Here is a 16,382-nt window from a genome sequence, read left to right as displayed (position 1 = left end):
AACATGGAGCTGTTCTCCATATTGGCAAAGATGGGGTAGGAACCAGAAATTCCACAGATTCAGCCTTTCTTTTCCTCCTCATCAGCATCCATTAAGTACAACTAGAGATTAAGAAGTCATAGGTTAAAAGGACATCTCACCTCAACAGTGTAATCCCATCAAGCCCTTCCAAAATTCTGTTCAGGATTGAAGAGAAAAGGCAGCAGCTGAGGCCCTGGGCCAGGAGACTCACCTCGTACTGGTGCCCCATCCATGATCTCGTACTTGGCTATCGTGTCGTTTTCGTGGTATACGTTGGGGCCTGTGCCCGTTGTTTCCCGTTTGATGATGTCTATCTCCATGTGCTTTATTTTGATTCTCACCAGCAGGAAGTATATCTTTCCTACAATGACATCTTTCAAGTGGTATCTGGGGAAGAGAAAGACAAGCAAAGTAAGATGTTGGTATAGTGGATGGCCTCTTTTTCTTTGTGTAGAGAGCACACTGCCGTGGCCATGCATGTTGGTTGGAGGTCCAGTTTCAGGGCACACTCCCTTGTCTTCCCATCCTCACTACTGTGGTAGAATGGTTTTCCAGTATGTTCTTTTCATGAATCTTTTTTTTTTTTTTTTAAGAACATTGTAGTTATACTTTCTAAATCTTAAGTGTCTTCTACAGCCAATTCAAAGGATAATACATGCTACTTTACCTGTTCATATTTGTTCATCAATTTTATCTCCCCAGCACACACCGTTTATATTTCTGTGTTTTTTATGTGTGTTTTTCTAATGTTTAAGAGGCCATCCCTTACAAACACAGGAACCAGGTCTGTCTGTCTTTCTGTCTTTTGGTAAGTGGACCTCAGTGGCTTATAGCAAACATTTCAGTTTGCTCTGAACTGGACAGACCAGGCACATATAGTAGAATGAGAGAAGTGGAACTCCCTCCCTCTGCATCAGTGCCTATTCTGGGCTCTGCTCAATGACTTGTGCTCTGTGAACTAAAGGGAATTCAGCCATATTATGTAACACTTTCTCACTCTTCAAACTTTTCTTTAGGTCAGCCCATAGCACTGGTAGTCTGGACAGAGCCCTGTATGGCAGAAAGATAGCAAACTCCAAACATGAAGTTTAGACTCATGGGACATGGATGCTGTTAGGGACTTCAGAATTTAACTTGCTTATAATCCAAGTGAAAAAAAGCAAGTTGGAACAGAGAGATCATTTGACTCGGATGTGCACAGAGGGCAGAGACATGAGGTGAACCCAGTTTCCTGGATCTCAAGCTTGAGTGTTCCCCACTATTTCACAGCACTCTTCTGTTTAGTCTGTTGGGAAGACTACAGATAGAGTAGAAAAGCTCAGCACACTTGCAAAAACAGCAGGAAATCACCTGCAACATTTCACAGGGACGCTTAGAAACCATGAATGCTAAAGTTTTCTAAACTTTGGCAAATGGAACATTCCTTTTTCTAAATGAAATCTCACACAGAAGCATAATTGTGTGAGAGTCATTAAAAATAGTTGGAGGAAGGTCTAAGGGTCCTGATCCCTGTTTTTTTCCTTCACCTCACACTGTATGTGCCTGAAGCCCATTGACCTAGTCCATACTCCTTATTTTTCAGATGAGTTACGAAAAATAGCTAACCTTAGTCAAACTTTTTTTTTTTTTTTTCCTGTGCTAGGGACCGAGGTTAGGGCTTTGCACATATTAGGCAGGCACTCTAACACTGAGCTACACCCTCAGTCCTTATTTTGAGACAGGGTCCTGCTAAATTGTTCAGCCTGGCCTTGAACTTGTGATCCTCCTGCCTCAGTCTCCCAAGTAGCTGGGATCTCAGGTATGCGCCATTGTGCCCAACTTACCCAAATTTCTTAATGGCAGAACAGAGTCTGATTCTTAGTCTTGGGTTCATTCTACTACAAATAAATTATATATATTCTCATACAATACTATCTGTTGCAAGAAGAGCAGTGGTCTGTATTCATCCCCTGACTGCATGTAACTGCACCTTTATACACTAAATTTGATCTTTTATACACTGCCAATTAATGGCTATTTTCAGCTCTTACAGTGGCACTGTTGCTAGCCACTGCCTTCATGAGGTATTTGGGGCACAGTATAGGACCACACAGAGCCCTGAGGCAGTGATGATAAAAGAGAAGACTATTCCCATGTTGGGCCCAGATCAGCCTCCCTCTCAGCACCCCATTCCCTGTTCCACAGGTGGGCCAAGCCAAGCCAGGTTGGTTCCAGGCCATACTAGTCATTTCAATGGGGACTCACTTGGCTCCAGGCCAGGGACAGAGGAAAAAAAATCCATGTTTCTTTCATGCCTGTTCCAGGAATCAACTATGTTCCTGGTTTAAAAAATTCCATTACCCTTCAAAGGCAAATCATCTGACTCAGGTCCCTTTAACCCTAGCCTCTGGTTCACAGTGGGCATGGGGGAACCACAGTGAGAAATGTAATTAGAGACTTTGACATTTTTTTTTTAACTCTAACTAGAATATCCTTTTCACTTTTAGGTATTTGATTTTTAAACATTTTCTGGAATATACTTTTTTTTAAAAAAAAAAAAAAAGATGGCCCTGATACTGTCAGATTGCCAGAAAGTTTTGTGGTTTATAAGCAATTAAATATTTTGATATTTTTATAGTAAACAGTTTAATATATACACAGCTTCACAACTTGCCAGCTAAAATAAAGCTATCTTAAGACCTTTATAAAAATATATCAGGTGTTCGTTCCACAATTCATTTTAGCAAACCATTGTCAGTGTTTGGTTTCCTCACTTAGATTTCTAAAGAGAGTGAGGAAACAAATGATAATGGAATTGTATTCTCTGATTATTATCAACCACAGAAAGAAATAGCTTCACATTGAATCTAAAACAATTTTAAAGTTAGCTTGAATTTGAAAGGCATCTTAGGATGTTTAACTTAAATATACCATTTTAATTAAATATAGTTTAAAGTAAAAGTTTATATTTCCTATTCCATCTATCTGTAACCAGCCTAACATATTCACTGTATTATTTCTGTGGTATTCCTCCCCAAAGCAGGTCACATGAAGCAGTGACACTGAGCTCTTTGTCAGTTTGCATTCAGATCAAGTTCTATCTTAACCTCCCTAAATAATTACTCCATAACCTTGGTGCCCAGGACACTTACTTGGATTTATTGTACTCAAACTCAATGTGTAGGCAGTCCTCAATCCCAACTTCCATCTTGATAGAAGAGTTCAGCTCTGGGTATGTGCTGAGTGTGTGAACTACAATGTCCATCTCTTTAACAACATCATTGAGGCGGCGGCTGATAGTGGCTCGAAGGAAATAACTGTAGGAAATAGAGCTTGTCATGAATAAACACTCCCAGCCTCCAGATGCTACCTAGATATAGGCAGCAAACTGACCCACTTAAGAGAACTCCTTACAGTAGTTCTTAATCTTTTGGGGATTTCTGTCCTTTTAAGAATTTATGGGCCCTTCTCCCAGGGAATTCTGCACATATGCACCTATACACAAAATTTTGCAACTATAATTCTAGGAAGATCAAAGATCTTCCCAAATCCCTTTTAGGAGCCTGGGCTTTGGTTAAGAATTCTGCTCTAAGTAAAAGTGATTTCTCGCCTCTGTACTCCAATAGTATGATATTCTTAGGTCTTTCATGACCCTTACCTCTATTTGCCATATATTCACATGCAGGTTTTATTTCTTCAACTAACTCCCATATTTTTGAATACAAGGATCTGTCCCATAACACACTTATATCCACATGCCTGTTCACTTAACTATATTCAATCAATAAACATTTTTCAAGTTCCTCATGGTTGAAAGAGGGGAATCAGAAATAAAGAAATCAAGTAAGCTATCCATTCAGCAAACTTATTGAGCTAAGTACTGTACTGGGCATAACATGAATAAGATGCAGCTTCATGGGAAGCTTAAAACTCACTAGGGGAGATTGGCAAATAAACTTGAAAATTAGAACACATGGAAAGGGCTAATTCACATACTGTAATCCAGTGCTGTGGGGAAGGAAAAAAGGGCTTTCCAAGATGAGCAAACCTTCTTGTAAAGCACCAGAGTCTGACTATGAATAGCAAAGAAGTCTCTGGCTCAACCTTGAAGAGGAGTTTGCTGTGCTTGGGAACAGGTTAGAAAGAAGAAAGAAACCTTGCCCTTCAAGGTTTAACAAGGCCAACCTCTGCAGCCAGCCACATTAACTGCCTTCCCCAGCATCCCTATTTCCTTGATGTGATGTGCTAATATCCTACAAAGGAGAATACAGCCCTTTAGTTATATTTTCTTATAAACAACACAATCTTCAAGGCATGTTTAAGCATTGCTGGTGAAAGTTATAAAGATCGCTCATCAAATCAATTACACATTTGGACTTCTGTCCTCTGTATGGTATTAAATGCTTCCTGGCAATCCTTTTTAGTCATCTCAATAACTGTCACATTGCCCAAGACATTTGTTCTTAACCCTTTTAAACATTTTTTTAAATTTTATTTTGAAGCAGGGTCTCTCTAAGTTGCCCAGACTAGCCTTATACTTGCAATTCCCCTGCCTTATCCTCCCCTGAGTAGCTAGAGTTTCAGATATGAGCCAATATGCCTGGAAATTTCTAACCCTTTTCTGGTTGTTCAGGTCCGGAGCTTATTTCCTGCCTGTGGAAGACATTGCTTTTTCCTCTACTAAAATGACAAAGAGCCAGGCCCAGTAGTGCGTGCCTGTAATCCCAGTGACTTGGGAGGCTGAGGCAGGAGGATCCCAAGTTCAAAGCTAGCCTCAGCAACTTAGTAAGGCCCTAAGCAACTTAGTGAAACGCTGTCTCAAAATAAAAAAATATATAGGGCTGGGATGTGGCTTAGTGGTTCAATCCCTGGTACAAAACAAAACAAAAAAATGACCTTCCAAGTCAAGATTTATAATTTTCTCCCTTGTCTGCTCTGTGCTATTTTTTAAACATAGGACCTAAACATGTCTCTGTACCTCACTTGCCTTCCAGCACCATCCCTTTCCTAAGACCTTTTCTCTTCCATCTGGTACAACCACTCTCAACCTGCAAGCACATTATGATCACATTGCAGGAGGGGGAGAGGATTGAAAAATCCTGATGTCCAGGCACATCTGACATGAAATTGCTCTGCTGAAGGTCAAAGTTGCCCAAGTAATTCTATTGTGGGGACCAACATCTTCATCCAACATCTTCATCCTTCTGCTTTTCCAATCTCTCTCATTGTCAGTGTCTTTCTAGCTAAAGACTTTGTCCTTTGAGTTTATTTAAAAAAAAAAAAATCCCAAACTAATCAATCCCCAAACAGCTCCAGGTATCATACTCTTAACCTACCTACCACAGGTTCCCTTTCTTTTTTTCACAGGCAGCTATCATAAGACAGTTCCTCTACTGACAGCTGTATCACCTGATGAGCTTTTACATATCTATAAATATATAGGCAGTACCTCAAATTCCTCTCTAACATTAGATGAATCATCTAATTTCCCAATCATTTATTCCTCTGGACAGTCCTGTCGTCTCCACTGCTGCATGGCTACACTATTAGTACATTCTGCTGCTATCTATTAAATTCCATTTCTGCCTGTTCCCATTGTCTCCACCAAAATAAAACTCTTAGCTTTGATCAATTCTGTTTTCACATTTTCTCCATTCATCAAATTCTACATATTGGCTTTTATCTTTCAAAAGAATCATTCCCATGCCTAAAACCAAAGGAAAAAATTTCAGAACAATCTTTTTATGCTTTTCCTCTGCCTGTGTAATAAGATACACACTTAAAATACACACTTCAGAATGGAATTTACAAGTGGAATTTTACATTTTCTATACTGTCCTCAACACATTTTCCCATCTTTACCTCTTCTCTTTCTCAATATGAATCTTAAAGTCTTCATCTACACACACATCTTTCATTTCTTTTATTGTGGAAAAATACACATAACAAAATTTATCATTTTAACTCTTTTTTAAATGCACAGTTCAGTGAAATTAAGTTCATTCACATTGTTGTGCACCATCACCATCAGTCATCAACAGAACTTTTCCTTCATCACCAACTGAATCTGTCCCCCATTAATAAACAGTAATGTCCCCATTTCACCCTCCTCTCAGCTCTTAGCAACCACCATTCTACTTTTGTTCTCTATTAATTTGACTATTTTAGTCAAATTATATTACATATAAATAGAATTATCCCATATTTGATCAGTCAAAAAGGTGACTGGTTTGTTTCACTTAGCATAATGTCCTTAATATTTATCCTTAAAGTTTTATTGTATAATAGAATTTGCTTTTTAAAAGATTATATGATAGTCCACTGTATGAATATACCATATTTCATTTACACATTCACTTATGGACATTTAGGTTGTGTCCTAGTTATTTTAGTTATTGTGAATAATGCTGTTGTGAACATGGATGCATTAATATCTGTTTCAGATCCTATCTTCAATTCTTTTGGATATATAACTAGAATTGGAATTTCTGTATCATAGGTAATTATATATTTAATGTTTTTGTGCATGTGGCTCTGGATATTGCACCCAGGCCCTAGCACACTTTAAGCACATGCTCAACATTGAGCTATATCCACAGCCCTATGTTTAATTTTTTAAGAAATCACCATTATTTCCAACACCTTTCTTTCTAACATAAAACTACTCAAGACAAATCTACTACAAGGAAAAAAATTAATAAGTTCCATAACCAACTTAAGTGCCATCTAGATGATGCTCACTATTATTGCCTTTTCAAAGTAATATGAGGAAACACTGTCTTTAGTGGTGATATGTCAGTGCGCAGTGATTATACCTCCCTCTCTGAAAAGATTTAAAAAGAAGAATCTATAGACACTGCTGATGGAACAGGGTGAATGACAAGGGGAGGCACAGGTCTAGTATAGTCTGTACTGTCCCAAACCTAGGCCTTCACGTGATAAAACAAGCTCATTGATGAGATGGTATCGCATTAAGACCTGGGATCATGTGTTCAGTAACAGAGGAGTCTGCTTTATCCCAATGACATCACATAATCTCAGGGTTGCACCTAAACCTTAGCTGTTGTGTAATTTTTCACCCCAGAGGCCCTGGCATCACTCCCTATCCTCAGCATTTCTAAGAATGAAGCAGTAAAAACAACCCCCTGTACTTAAAATGTGTTAATTATTGATATTTTTACTGTTATCATTATTTCATGATATTAAACCCAGGACCATCACTGGGCTATACCCTCAGTTCTATTCATTAATTTTTAAAGACCTTGTTATACTGTGTTACATTTTATTTTCTAATCATTCCCCCCAAAGATGGAGAGGACCCATCTAGAATTAGAATTCAAATCTATTACCCATTTTTCAAGTGATAAAGGTAAGGCACAGAGCTCAAGATCACATGATGTTGTGTGCCAGAGCTAGATGGGGGTCAGTATGTCCTAATACCCAGCCTGGGGTGTGGCTGGGGCCAGTTTAGCTGATTATTGAATTTTTAGGAATTTTGTTAAACACAGCTAATATTTAAAGTTAAATGACATAAAATTATAATTAAGTGAATTATGGTAAAAATAAGGGTAATATATACTAAAAACTCAACGTTTCCTAATTATTTTCCTAGACTTCACAATGTTCTTTGCTCTTGAAGAAATGTACACCCTGTGACTCTATATGATGGTGACGCTATGTAAAAATCGCTACTGTACATCTCTCCTCACTTCTGTGTTCAGGGATACCAGGTTGGCAACTGGAAATTGGCCATGGTGGCAATACTTGACTACAGAAACTGACAAATACTACAAACTGAAGAGCTTTTCTCTGGAGCACCCATTGTTGAATATTTACCAGTACATCATAGCTTGCACTTTCTTTCTTGATACCCACATAAATAGATCTTAAGAAACAGGGATATTTTCAGGTCCTCACCCAAATGGGCAGGTTCTGGGCATGGTGGAGAAGTAGCAGTGACAACTTACCGTAGCTTCACATTCTGTCCTGTGTAGGACTCATACGGCTTTTCCACGTGAGTAAATTCAAAGTCGAAGGCCTGCGATTGGGTGATCTCTCCGGGCCGAGCCAAGTCCTTCACCAGGGACACAAATTCATGGTGGTTCCCACGGTCATAGTAGAGTTCTGAAGAGAGAGCAATGCCTTCCCTATCAGACCAGGGCTACATAGGCCCTAGAGAGGGCACTTCAGGGTGGAGGTGCCACTCTTCTGAAGGGGCTTGCCCCCAAACAGACCCCTTCTCTCCTTGTTTTTAGGCTTTCTCTTTTTCCCTGAATCCATCCCTTCACTGTTGATTATCCTTTTACATTCCTAATTTTTGAAAGTATATTCATAGTTACATAACTATATTATCCTGATAATAATCTTTTTTAAATATTTATTTTTTAGTTGTAGTTGGACACAATACCTTTATTTTCTTTATTTATTATTATGTGGTACTGAGGATCGAACCCAGGGCCTCACAGGTGCTAGGCAAGCGCTCAACTGCTGAGCCACAACCCCAGCCCCCTGATAATAATCTTGCAAGATGATGGATCAGGCCTTATCACCCATTTAACAGAGAAGAAAACTGAGAGGTTGCATGGTAATATGTCTGGATTGCAGCTAGAGAGTGAGATTAGAGCAGGCCTCCTCTGGAACTACATCTGTATTTATGATTGGCTATAGTGAGGATAATAACACAACCTACTTTATAAGGTTTTGTGAGGAGGTGAGGGTAATGTAGGTGAAGGATTTAGAACAGTATCTAGTTAATAATAAGTAGATCCACTAGCTGCTGCTCTCAGAAAGGCAAGCATGTGGTCCACCTAACATGAAAGTTTTAATGTTACTCCCTCAAACTATAAATCAGTGGTGTTCCAACTTCAGTGTATATCAGAATCCTCTAGAAGGCTGATTAAAACTCAGACTGCTGGACATCAGGACTAATGTTTTTGATTCAGACACCTGGGGTGGGGTCTGAAGATGTGACTTTTTAACCAGTTCTCAAGAGGTGCTGGTACAACATTTGAGAAGCAAAGCTCTAAATTCATCCTCCTCACAAAACATTTCTGATATATATTCATGATAAGCTCATGCTATCGTTTGTCCCACATTATTTTATGTCTGTCTATGTCTGCTATTTAAATAATAAGTTTGGCTGTACAGTCTTTCTTTTCCACTTTGGACTGAAAGCCCTTTAAAGACGAGTCCCTTATCTCCAGATGGCCCTGCAGTGGTGAACAGTTAACTCTGACTGTAACACCCCTCTGGTATTTCACTCCACTTCCATATGAATTTACAATGTATCATGTGGCTATAGTTTATGGCAGATTTTCCTATGTGGTTACACTTTGACCAGTCTTTTATTACAAATTATTCCCTTCTTTTTCAAACACTAAATGGTTTCAGCAGTCGACAACATTCTGGGTAGTGAGTGATCATCCATAAATCCACTAGAGGGAGATGACAGCTGGAAACTATGTTCAGGAAAAGTGAGCAATCCAGTAACTGTCCTCCCCCCCACACCCCCAATAAACCTTTGAAACTGTCCTCTCACCCCCTACCCACAATAAACCTTTGAAAGGGTAGAAACAGACACTCAGCCAGCCCCAGCAACAAGGACTCCTTTACTCACCACTGCTACCTGAGCCCTGGTTGATGGTACTGCCTTCTATGTGAAAATTGAACTCTTAACTTGGGAACATGGTGCCTCAGTTCCTATATGCTAGATTCCAGCCCTATTTCCAGGGGACAGAAGCAGGCAGAACAAGGCTCCAATGTCCATGAACTTTAAGTAGTAAATAATAAAGTCAAGAGGAAGATGGGAAACGAAGAATGGAAAAATACACAAATGTGACCACACAGACCAAAGGCAATATGAGAACTAATGCAGGCTGCCAGTATTTGAGGATCTTAGCAACAGTGCAGAAGCTCTCTGCCTGCAGGGGACTTGGACAGAAGAAGTCCTTTCCTGCATAGCATCACTTTGTCCCTAGTTCTTTTCTTCCTATCACACATTAACATCAGCTTTTCCATCATATGCCACAGAAGAGTGGCCAGTATGTGATCTGAGCAGTGCTGGACTGGCCTTTTAAATTAATCAGTCATAAGCTATTTGCCGATTGGTTTTGTCTTGCATGAATTAAAACAGAAAGTCCAAAGTTGTTCTAAAAACAGATTTGAGCCTAAAAAGACAGTGAACTGTCCTAAAGAAGCAACGATAAGCCATCCCTAATTCTTCCCAACCATGAAGCCATCAGAGACATACATTTCAGGCTAGAAGTAGATACTGGCTTCTTTTTTTTTCCCCCAAGGTAACTTCTTTTTCTTTAGTTTTCTTCTCAGTTCAACAGGAGGAAATAACTTTCACACTTAGGATATTTTCATGGTAAAATTTGCCAGCAATGAACAAGAAATGAAGTTGCCACTTTGGAAGGAAATTGAGCCAGATTTATATCACAAGTTGATCTGTTGACAGATACCCTGGAACTCACTACTGGGCTAGGATCACATAGAGTCCAGGCTTCATGTTGGTCTTAGAAGAAATATAAATCAGCAAAAGCCTCCTTTACTGCTGATTTTAATAGCCTGGTTGCAGGCTGGTAACCTGGTAAAGATTTGTGTTTGCCATAGCCTGCTCATATCTCCCAGCCCTGCTAAACCTGCAAGAACAATCATACCTCTGGGCTTCCTTCCCATACCCAGTTCTGCTCGGGACAGCTCTACTCCAAGCCCAGCTGGTAATTTACTAACTAGGCCAAAATCAATCCATTTAATCTCAATCTGCCTTTCACTTAGTATTTTGAGGGTTAATGAATTAAAATAAAATCTCTGGAGATTTTAAAAGTATAGGTTTGATTGGTACTTAATTTATTAAAAACTTTTTTAAAAACTAGTTAATATCTATTTGGTTTTGGAATATAGGGATGTTCATATTTGCCCTCCTCTATAGGTCTGACTTTCTAATTATGTTTGGTTTATTTAACCCCATTAGTCTCCAAGATGGGTCAGGTCTGCCTTACATCCTTCACCAGTGTTCCCCAAAGGATTCAAACTGAGAAATGTTTTTGTCTGCTTCTAACAATTCAGTTCCTCCCTCATTGCTGTTTACTTAATCTTTCTAAAAATGTGGGCCATTAGTTGGGTGGAATGACTAGATCTTAGACCTCAGGTTTTGATCTGGAAGGTTGCTTCACTACACAGTCCAAGCGACTGGAAAAAAAGTATTCTAGGTACTGGGAGGGTACCAATGTAATTCAAAAACTTACTGAAGATAACAAAAAACATACACAATGTAAGTGAATAAATAAGATCCTACATTCATAATAAGGGCCATATTAAACTATTAGATCTGAGTAGACAGTGCAGGATCAGATGGACCGTGGTTCTAACAACTCCTATTTTCTCACATACAGGAAGAGATCAGCGTCAACTTGACATAGAGTGTCATTGAAGAAAGATGCAAAAGCATATAAATTGATATTAGTTTTAGTGATTTTATTTCTTATCACAGTTCTCTCAGTGAGGACGCTGCTCTGTTGGGTACATACCAGTTATGAATCATTGGAGTCCTCAGTGGTCTTGATTAAGAGCTGTGCCTAGTTCCTTAATGCCTCCACCACAAGCATAGTGGGATGTCCAAATGCTTAATGGTAACCAGCAAAGCAAACCTGCTTACTCCCTTTCTTTCATGAAATAACTTTGGTTTCTCTTGGAGCAGATAAGAAAAAAAATCCAGGGAACAATTTCTGTAAATTCTTAGATCCGACCAATGTATCCAGTTAACAAATATTTATCCAGCATCTTCTATGAGTTAGCCACTGGGTCTAAAGTTTAGCCACTAGAATAATGATGACTGAAGATCTCTGGCTCTCAGTCGAGGAAGACAGAAAAGGTTTTTTTGTTTTGTTTTGTTTTATTAAGGCATATCCTGATTGAAAAGAGGTACCAGTGGAGGAAATTAGCCTGGCGAAGTCAAGGAAGGCTTTCCAGATGGGTATGATGTTTGTTGGACTTGAAAGAATGAGAAAATATGTGGGTAAAAAGTCATACTTTCCAGAAAGATGATAATATACAAAGTGAAGATCTCAAGATTGTAGAAGGAATAGGATATGTTGAGGAAGATACAAGTGGTGAGGGTTAGTGAAAGATGAATTTGAAAGATGCTGGTGCCAGCTCATAGTTTTATCCTTGAACCAAGAGGGAGTCAAATATGAAGAACTTTAAGGAGGGGACTGACAGTGTTACAATTTCCTTTTACAGTTCATCCTTACTGAATATAAACTTGAGGAGAGGAAAACATAGGCAGGAATATCAGGTAGGAGGCTGCTTAATAAAGGGAGTAGCAGAAGAATGAAAATAAAGCTCAGATTTAAAATAAACTACAGAGCTGTTGAAGAGGACCAAAATTTAGAAGAAAACTGGATGCATAAAGATCTCCAAATGACTTGTACATTTCTGTGATCAAATGGACCCAGGTGACATTGGACAAGGCGTTGGGTTCAATCTTCAGCACCACACACACACACACACACACAAAAAAAAAAAAAAAAAAAACACCAGGAGAAGCATCACCATGGGGTAGGAATGGGGAGCAGAGATGTTTCTGTTTGAATATATCTGTGAAGTACCTGAGGATATCAGACATGTTTTGCAGGCAGCTAGAAAGACAAGTAAAACTGAGAAGAAAGTTCCTGTCAGGACAAAGAAACCATTTAGGAGTCATCAAAATATAAATTGACACTTAAGTCATAGGTGCAGAGGAGATAACCAGAGAGTGAGAAGCAATAGGGGATAAAAGTTCTACTTCCTCTAAAACCCTATTTAAAATCAGTTGAAGGAGTTCAGTACTCAGTAACTTTCTTATACCTCTGTATCACTCATATTGCCACTCCTCCAAACTAGCAGAAGATCCACCCACTTGATACACAAAGAAGGCAATGAAGGAGAAAACCACAGGACCACAATTTCAGTGAAGTTACCCACGAGCCTCGCTCTAGTGCCTTGAGGTCAGTGCATAATGATTGTCTTAGGTGGATGACACAATACTTCATGGCCTGCTTCTTCAGGGGAGCCAGGAGAATAAAATAAAAACATAATAGTTTAAGAAAAGTCACTTTATGTCTCCAAATTGTCTGGTATGACTTTACTACCAATTTTAGGAACAGAAACTCCCATTTACATCAAATATAACTAGAAGGTTTTTATCTAATGCCTTGTTCTTGATCAAGAAATACATCGAAAAACCAAATAATAAGAAAATCACCCATCACCCCCTATTATTCTACAACTTTCTTTCATGAAATAACTTTGGTTTCTCTTAGAGCAGATAAGGAAAAAACTACATTCTTTTAGCACATATCTGGGATTGGCTCTCTATGCTATACCAGACATGACTTACCCACAATGTAGAAGCAAGAATTTTAAAGCAAAGGCTGAAATATGCACTCCCTCTAAGCAGACATGATAAGCTTATTGGGAAAGGATATAGGAAATATAGGGGGAAAGCAGTATACAAATGATTATAATTGAATTTATAAAATGGAAACATTGCTACCTCAGCTGCTATTATTTTTATAAAGGGACCAGCTATAAGGGGTGTGAGTCATGATTCCCTAAGATGCTCAACATAATCACTGAGTGATTTTATTATCCTTGCCTTACAGTTCAGAAAGTTGAAGCTCAGGGAGAAGTCTATACTCCCCAGAATCTCATAGCCATCTTATCCCAGAGTGCCCAGGAGCCCAGGAAGAGTTATAAGTGAAAGCAATAACAGAAAATTTGGTAAGGATGATGTCTTGAAATTAAGGAGTTGGACAAGAAGCCAGGGACACCAAACAAGTTCCTCTGCCACCTTTTCATTTAGACCAGAGGGAGAGACTTTGATACTGTTCCTTCTAGATTGGTGCATTTCATATTATCTGGGGCAAGGGATATTCTCGGTTATCTTCCACATATTAGGAAGCTCATACCACCTTGGAGTGACAGTACAGACACAGCTTAAACATGCCAGTCTACACTAGTATTACAGAGGCAAAGAAGTGATAACTTTAAAACTCCTATTTTAAAATACCTATTATCAATAGGAAGAATTTCTTGACTATTTTATATGTTTGTCATAAAATGCTTTGTATTTATCCAATCTATACTGGGTTCTTTACAAGGGGTGATTTTTACCTTCTAGTAGACATATGATAACATCTCAAGACATTTTTTTTTGGTTATAAGTGGAATTGGATGCCATTGGTGTCTGGTTGGTAGAGACTGAAGATGCTGCTAAACATTCTGCTACAACAAAATGTTATCAGCCCCAAATGTCAACAGCACTGCTATTAAGAAAGCTTGTCATTTAACCAGTAGCAGAAAAGCAAAAGGCGTGAAACCTAATCTTCAGCCCCTTTTCTGGTATAGTAACAAACCTCTCATAATCTGCCTTTAAAATAACAGCAAAAAAGTTTCCTATAGGATCAGCCAGTCCTCAACCTAATTTATTTTCTTAAGTACAAAATGCTTGGGGTTAGATGGTGGACTTCAGAGCCAGTCTGCCAGGACTCCTTTTTCTTGGGTTTCTCCTACCTCTCTCTCAGTGTTTCCTACCTCTATAAAAGAGAGGAGGGAAAATGCTTTGCTGAACTCTGAGGATATGAGAGAGTTTAATAATATTTCCCAAGGAAGTCTCTAAAAACAGTGTCATATGAGCATCATGGGGTATAGGGCATGGTTCTCTGCCACAGGTGTTTATGGCCCACAGAGTATTTACTTCGAACCTATTCCTGATCTCTTGACAAAAAACATTTATTTTAGAAGTGCCTGAGCATTTTAATCACACACAAGTCTCTAAATAATCTTAGAATTAGAATCCAGTTTTGATGGGCAGCTTTCAAATTTTTTTCTTGTTACTGCCTCTTACTGTCTAGTTCTAATAGTAATAGTTAATAGTCATGTCAAAGATTGTTACAGAGCATTGAAAAATAAATTTTGATCATTTAATTGCTGCTTCAGAAACATCATTTCTTTGGCTTTAAGGAGAAAATTAGATGACTGAAGAACAACATTCGAATAGAAGTCTGAGAAATAGTCTATACTAGGCAGCTGGATTGAGGTAGAAAACTATACGTCTTCTTTTTCAAAACAGGCACAAGATAGGTTGTTTAGAACTGAGATAATACAGAACGGGTGAGTCTTTTCTCCCACACCATATCTAAAGAGAAAAAGGGGACTAGTTGGGGCACAGCTTAACTTTGGGTCTGACAGCTGTAGCTGTCCAGGCAAAGGGAAAGCCAGAATTGAAAAATTGTTTCCTCCCTAACACACCCACCTGCCGGTTATGCCCAGAGCACCTCATTCTGAAATCCTGGGGGCAGGTAGCAAAGCTGGGAGCATGCTGAAGAGAATACAACGATGCCCAAGGCCAGGTGCCCATCTGACCACATGGCAGGGCGCTATCTCCCGCCTTTGGTTGTCACCACCTCCCTGGCATTGCGCTGTCACTTTTGGCAGGGAAGACAGTAACGCAGGGGGAGTCACCCACGGGCGGGACTTGTGGCTGAGCCCCAGGCCTCAGACTGCAGATGACAAGCGACTGTGACAGGCCTTACTGGAGCTGGGCCCTGAAACACTCTGGTCCCCGCCAGCCCCCAACTCGGCGCCAAGCCCCGTCTGAACCGCTCCAACAGAGGGTGGACGGGGGCGAGGGGGGAAGGGTGGTCCACTCACCAATCTGCCCGATGAACTCGATCTTGATACCCTGGTGCTCCAGGCGCTTGTTGGGGTTCTTGAGCGCAAGGCTCACCTTTCCGGAGACAGTCTCTCCGTCGTAAAAGAGGAAATATTTCTCTTTCTTCCCGTCCTCCGTCTTGTGCTCCGCTCGCTTCCTACTCTCCGCATCGTTCAGCAAGATTTCCACCTCCACGCTCTGCCCAAAGCCGAAGAAGCTCATCTCACCGCCAGACAGGGCAGGTCTAGGTAAGGACCGCTCCCTTCCTCCCGGGAGCGGGCTGCCCTAAGGGACAGAAGGCCAGAGGGCCAGCTGCGGCAGTGCCTTCGGCGACTGGCACCGCAGCTTGGCTCCGCCGCTGCTCTGGGCGACCACCAACTGCGTGTTCCACGGAGGAGGTGGAAGGCAGGGTGAGGCTGGAGGCTTCGGGCTGCAGCGTCCGGAGCAGCAATGCACAGAGGAGCAATGCAAGCCGGAGCCGCTGGCTGCAGCTATCAGGCGAGGGTCGGCGGTGCAATGCAGGGGAGGGCAGCCTAGCAGAGCCGCGTATTAGAGTTCCACCGCCCGGGGCCAGCAACACAGCAACCTGCCCAGCCTCCCGCGGTGCAACGCACCCAGGTGCTTCGGCGGCTCGGGGCGGGGGTGGGGGGAGGCGAGCTTCGGCCCGGATGGGAAAGAGATGCCA

At 40.4% G+C, this 16,382-nt stretch overlaps 1 protein-coding gene across 1 annotated transcript in view; it reads right to left on the bottom strand.

Annotated features, from left to right (window-relative positions):
• The window catches only part of Vps26b (VPS26 retromer complex component B), a 20,809-nt gene extending 4,427 nt beyond the window's left edge, over positions 1-16,382 (bottom strand). Inside the window, exons 1-4 of the mRNA XM_026394690.2 lie at positions 15,697-16,382; positions 7,968-8,124; positions 3,153-3,317; positions 233-408 (exon numbers count right to left, since the gene is read on the bottom strand). Coding sequence (XP_026250475.1) covers positions 233-408; positions 3,153-3,317; positions 7,968-8,124; positions 15,697-15,919 — 721 coding nt within the window. The 5' untranslated portion in view covers positions 15,920-16,382. The remainder of the gene's footprint in view (positions 1-232; positions 409-3,152; positions 3,318-7,967; positions 8,125-15,696) is intronic.

This window comes from Urocitellus parryii, chromosome 4, assembly GCF_045843805.1.
Source record: "Urocitellus parryii isolate mUroPar1 chromosome 4, mUroPar1.hap1, whole genome shotgun sequence".
NCBI lineage: Eukaryota > Metazoa > Chordata > Mammalia > Rodentia > Sciuridae > Urocitellus > Urocitellus parryii.
This window is presented reverse-complemented; position numbering and strand designations above follow the sequence as displayed.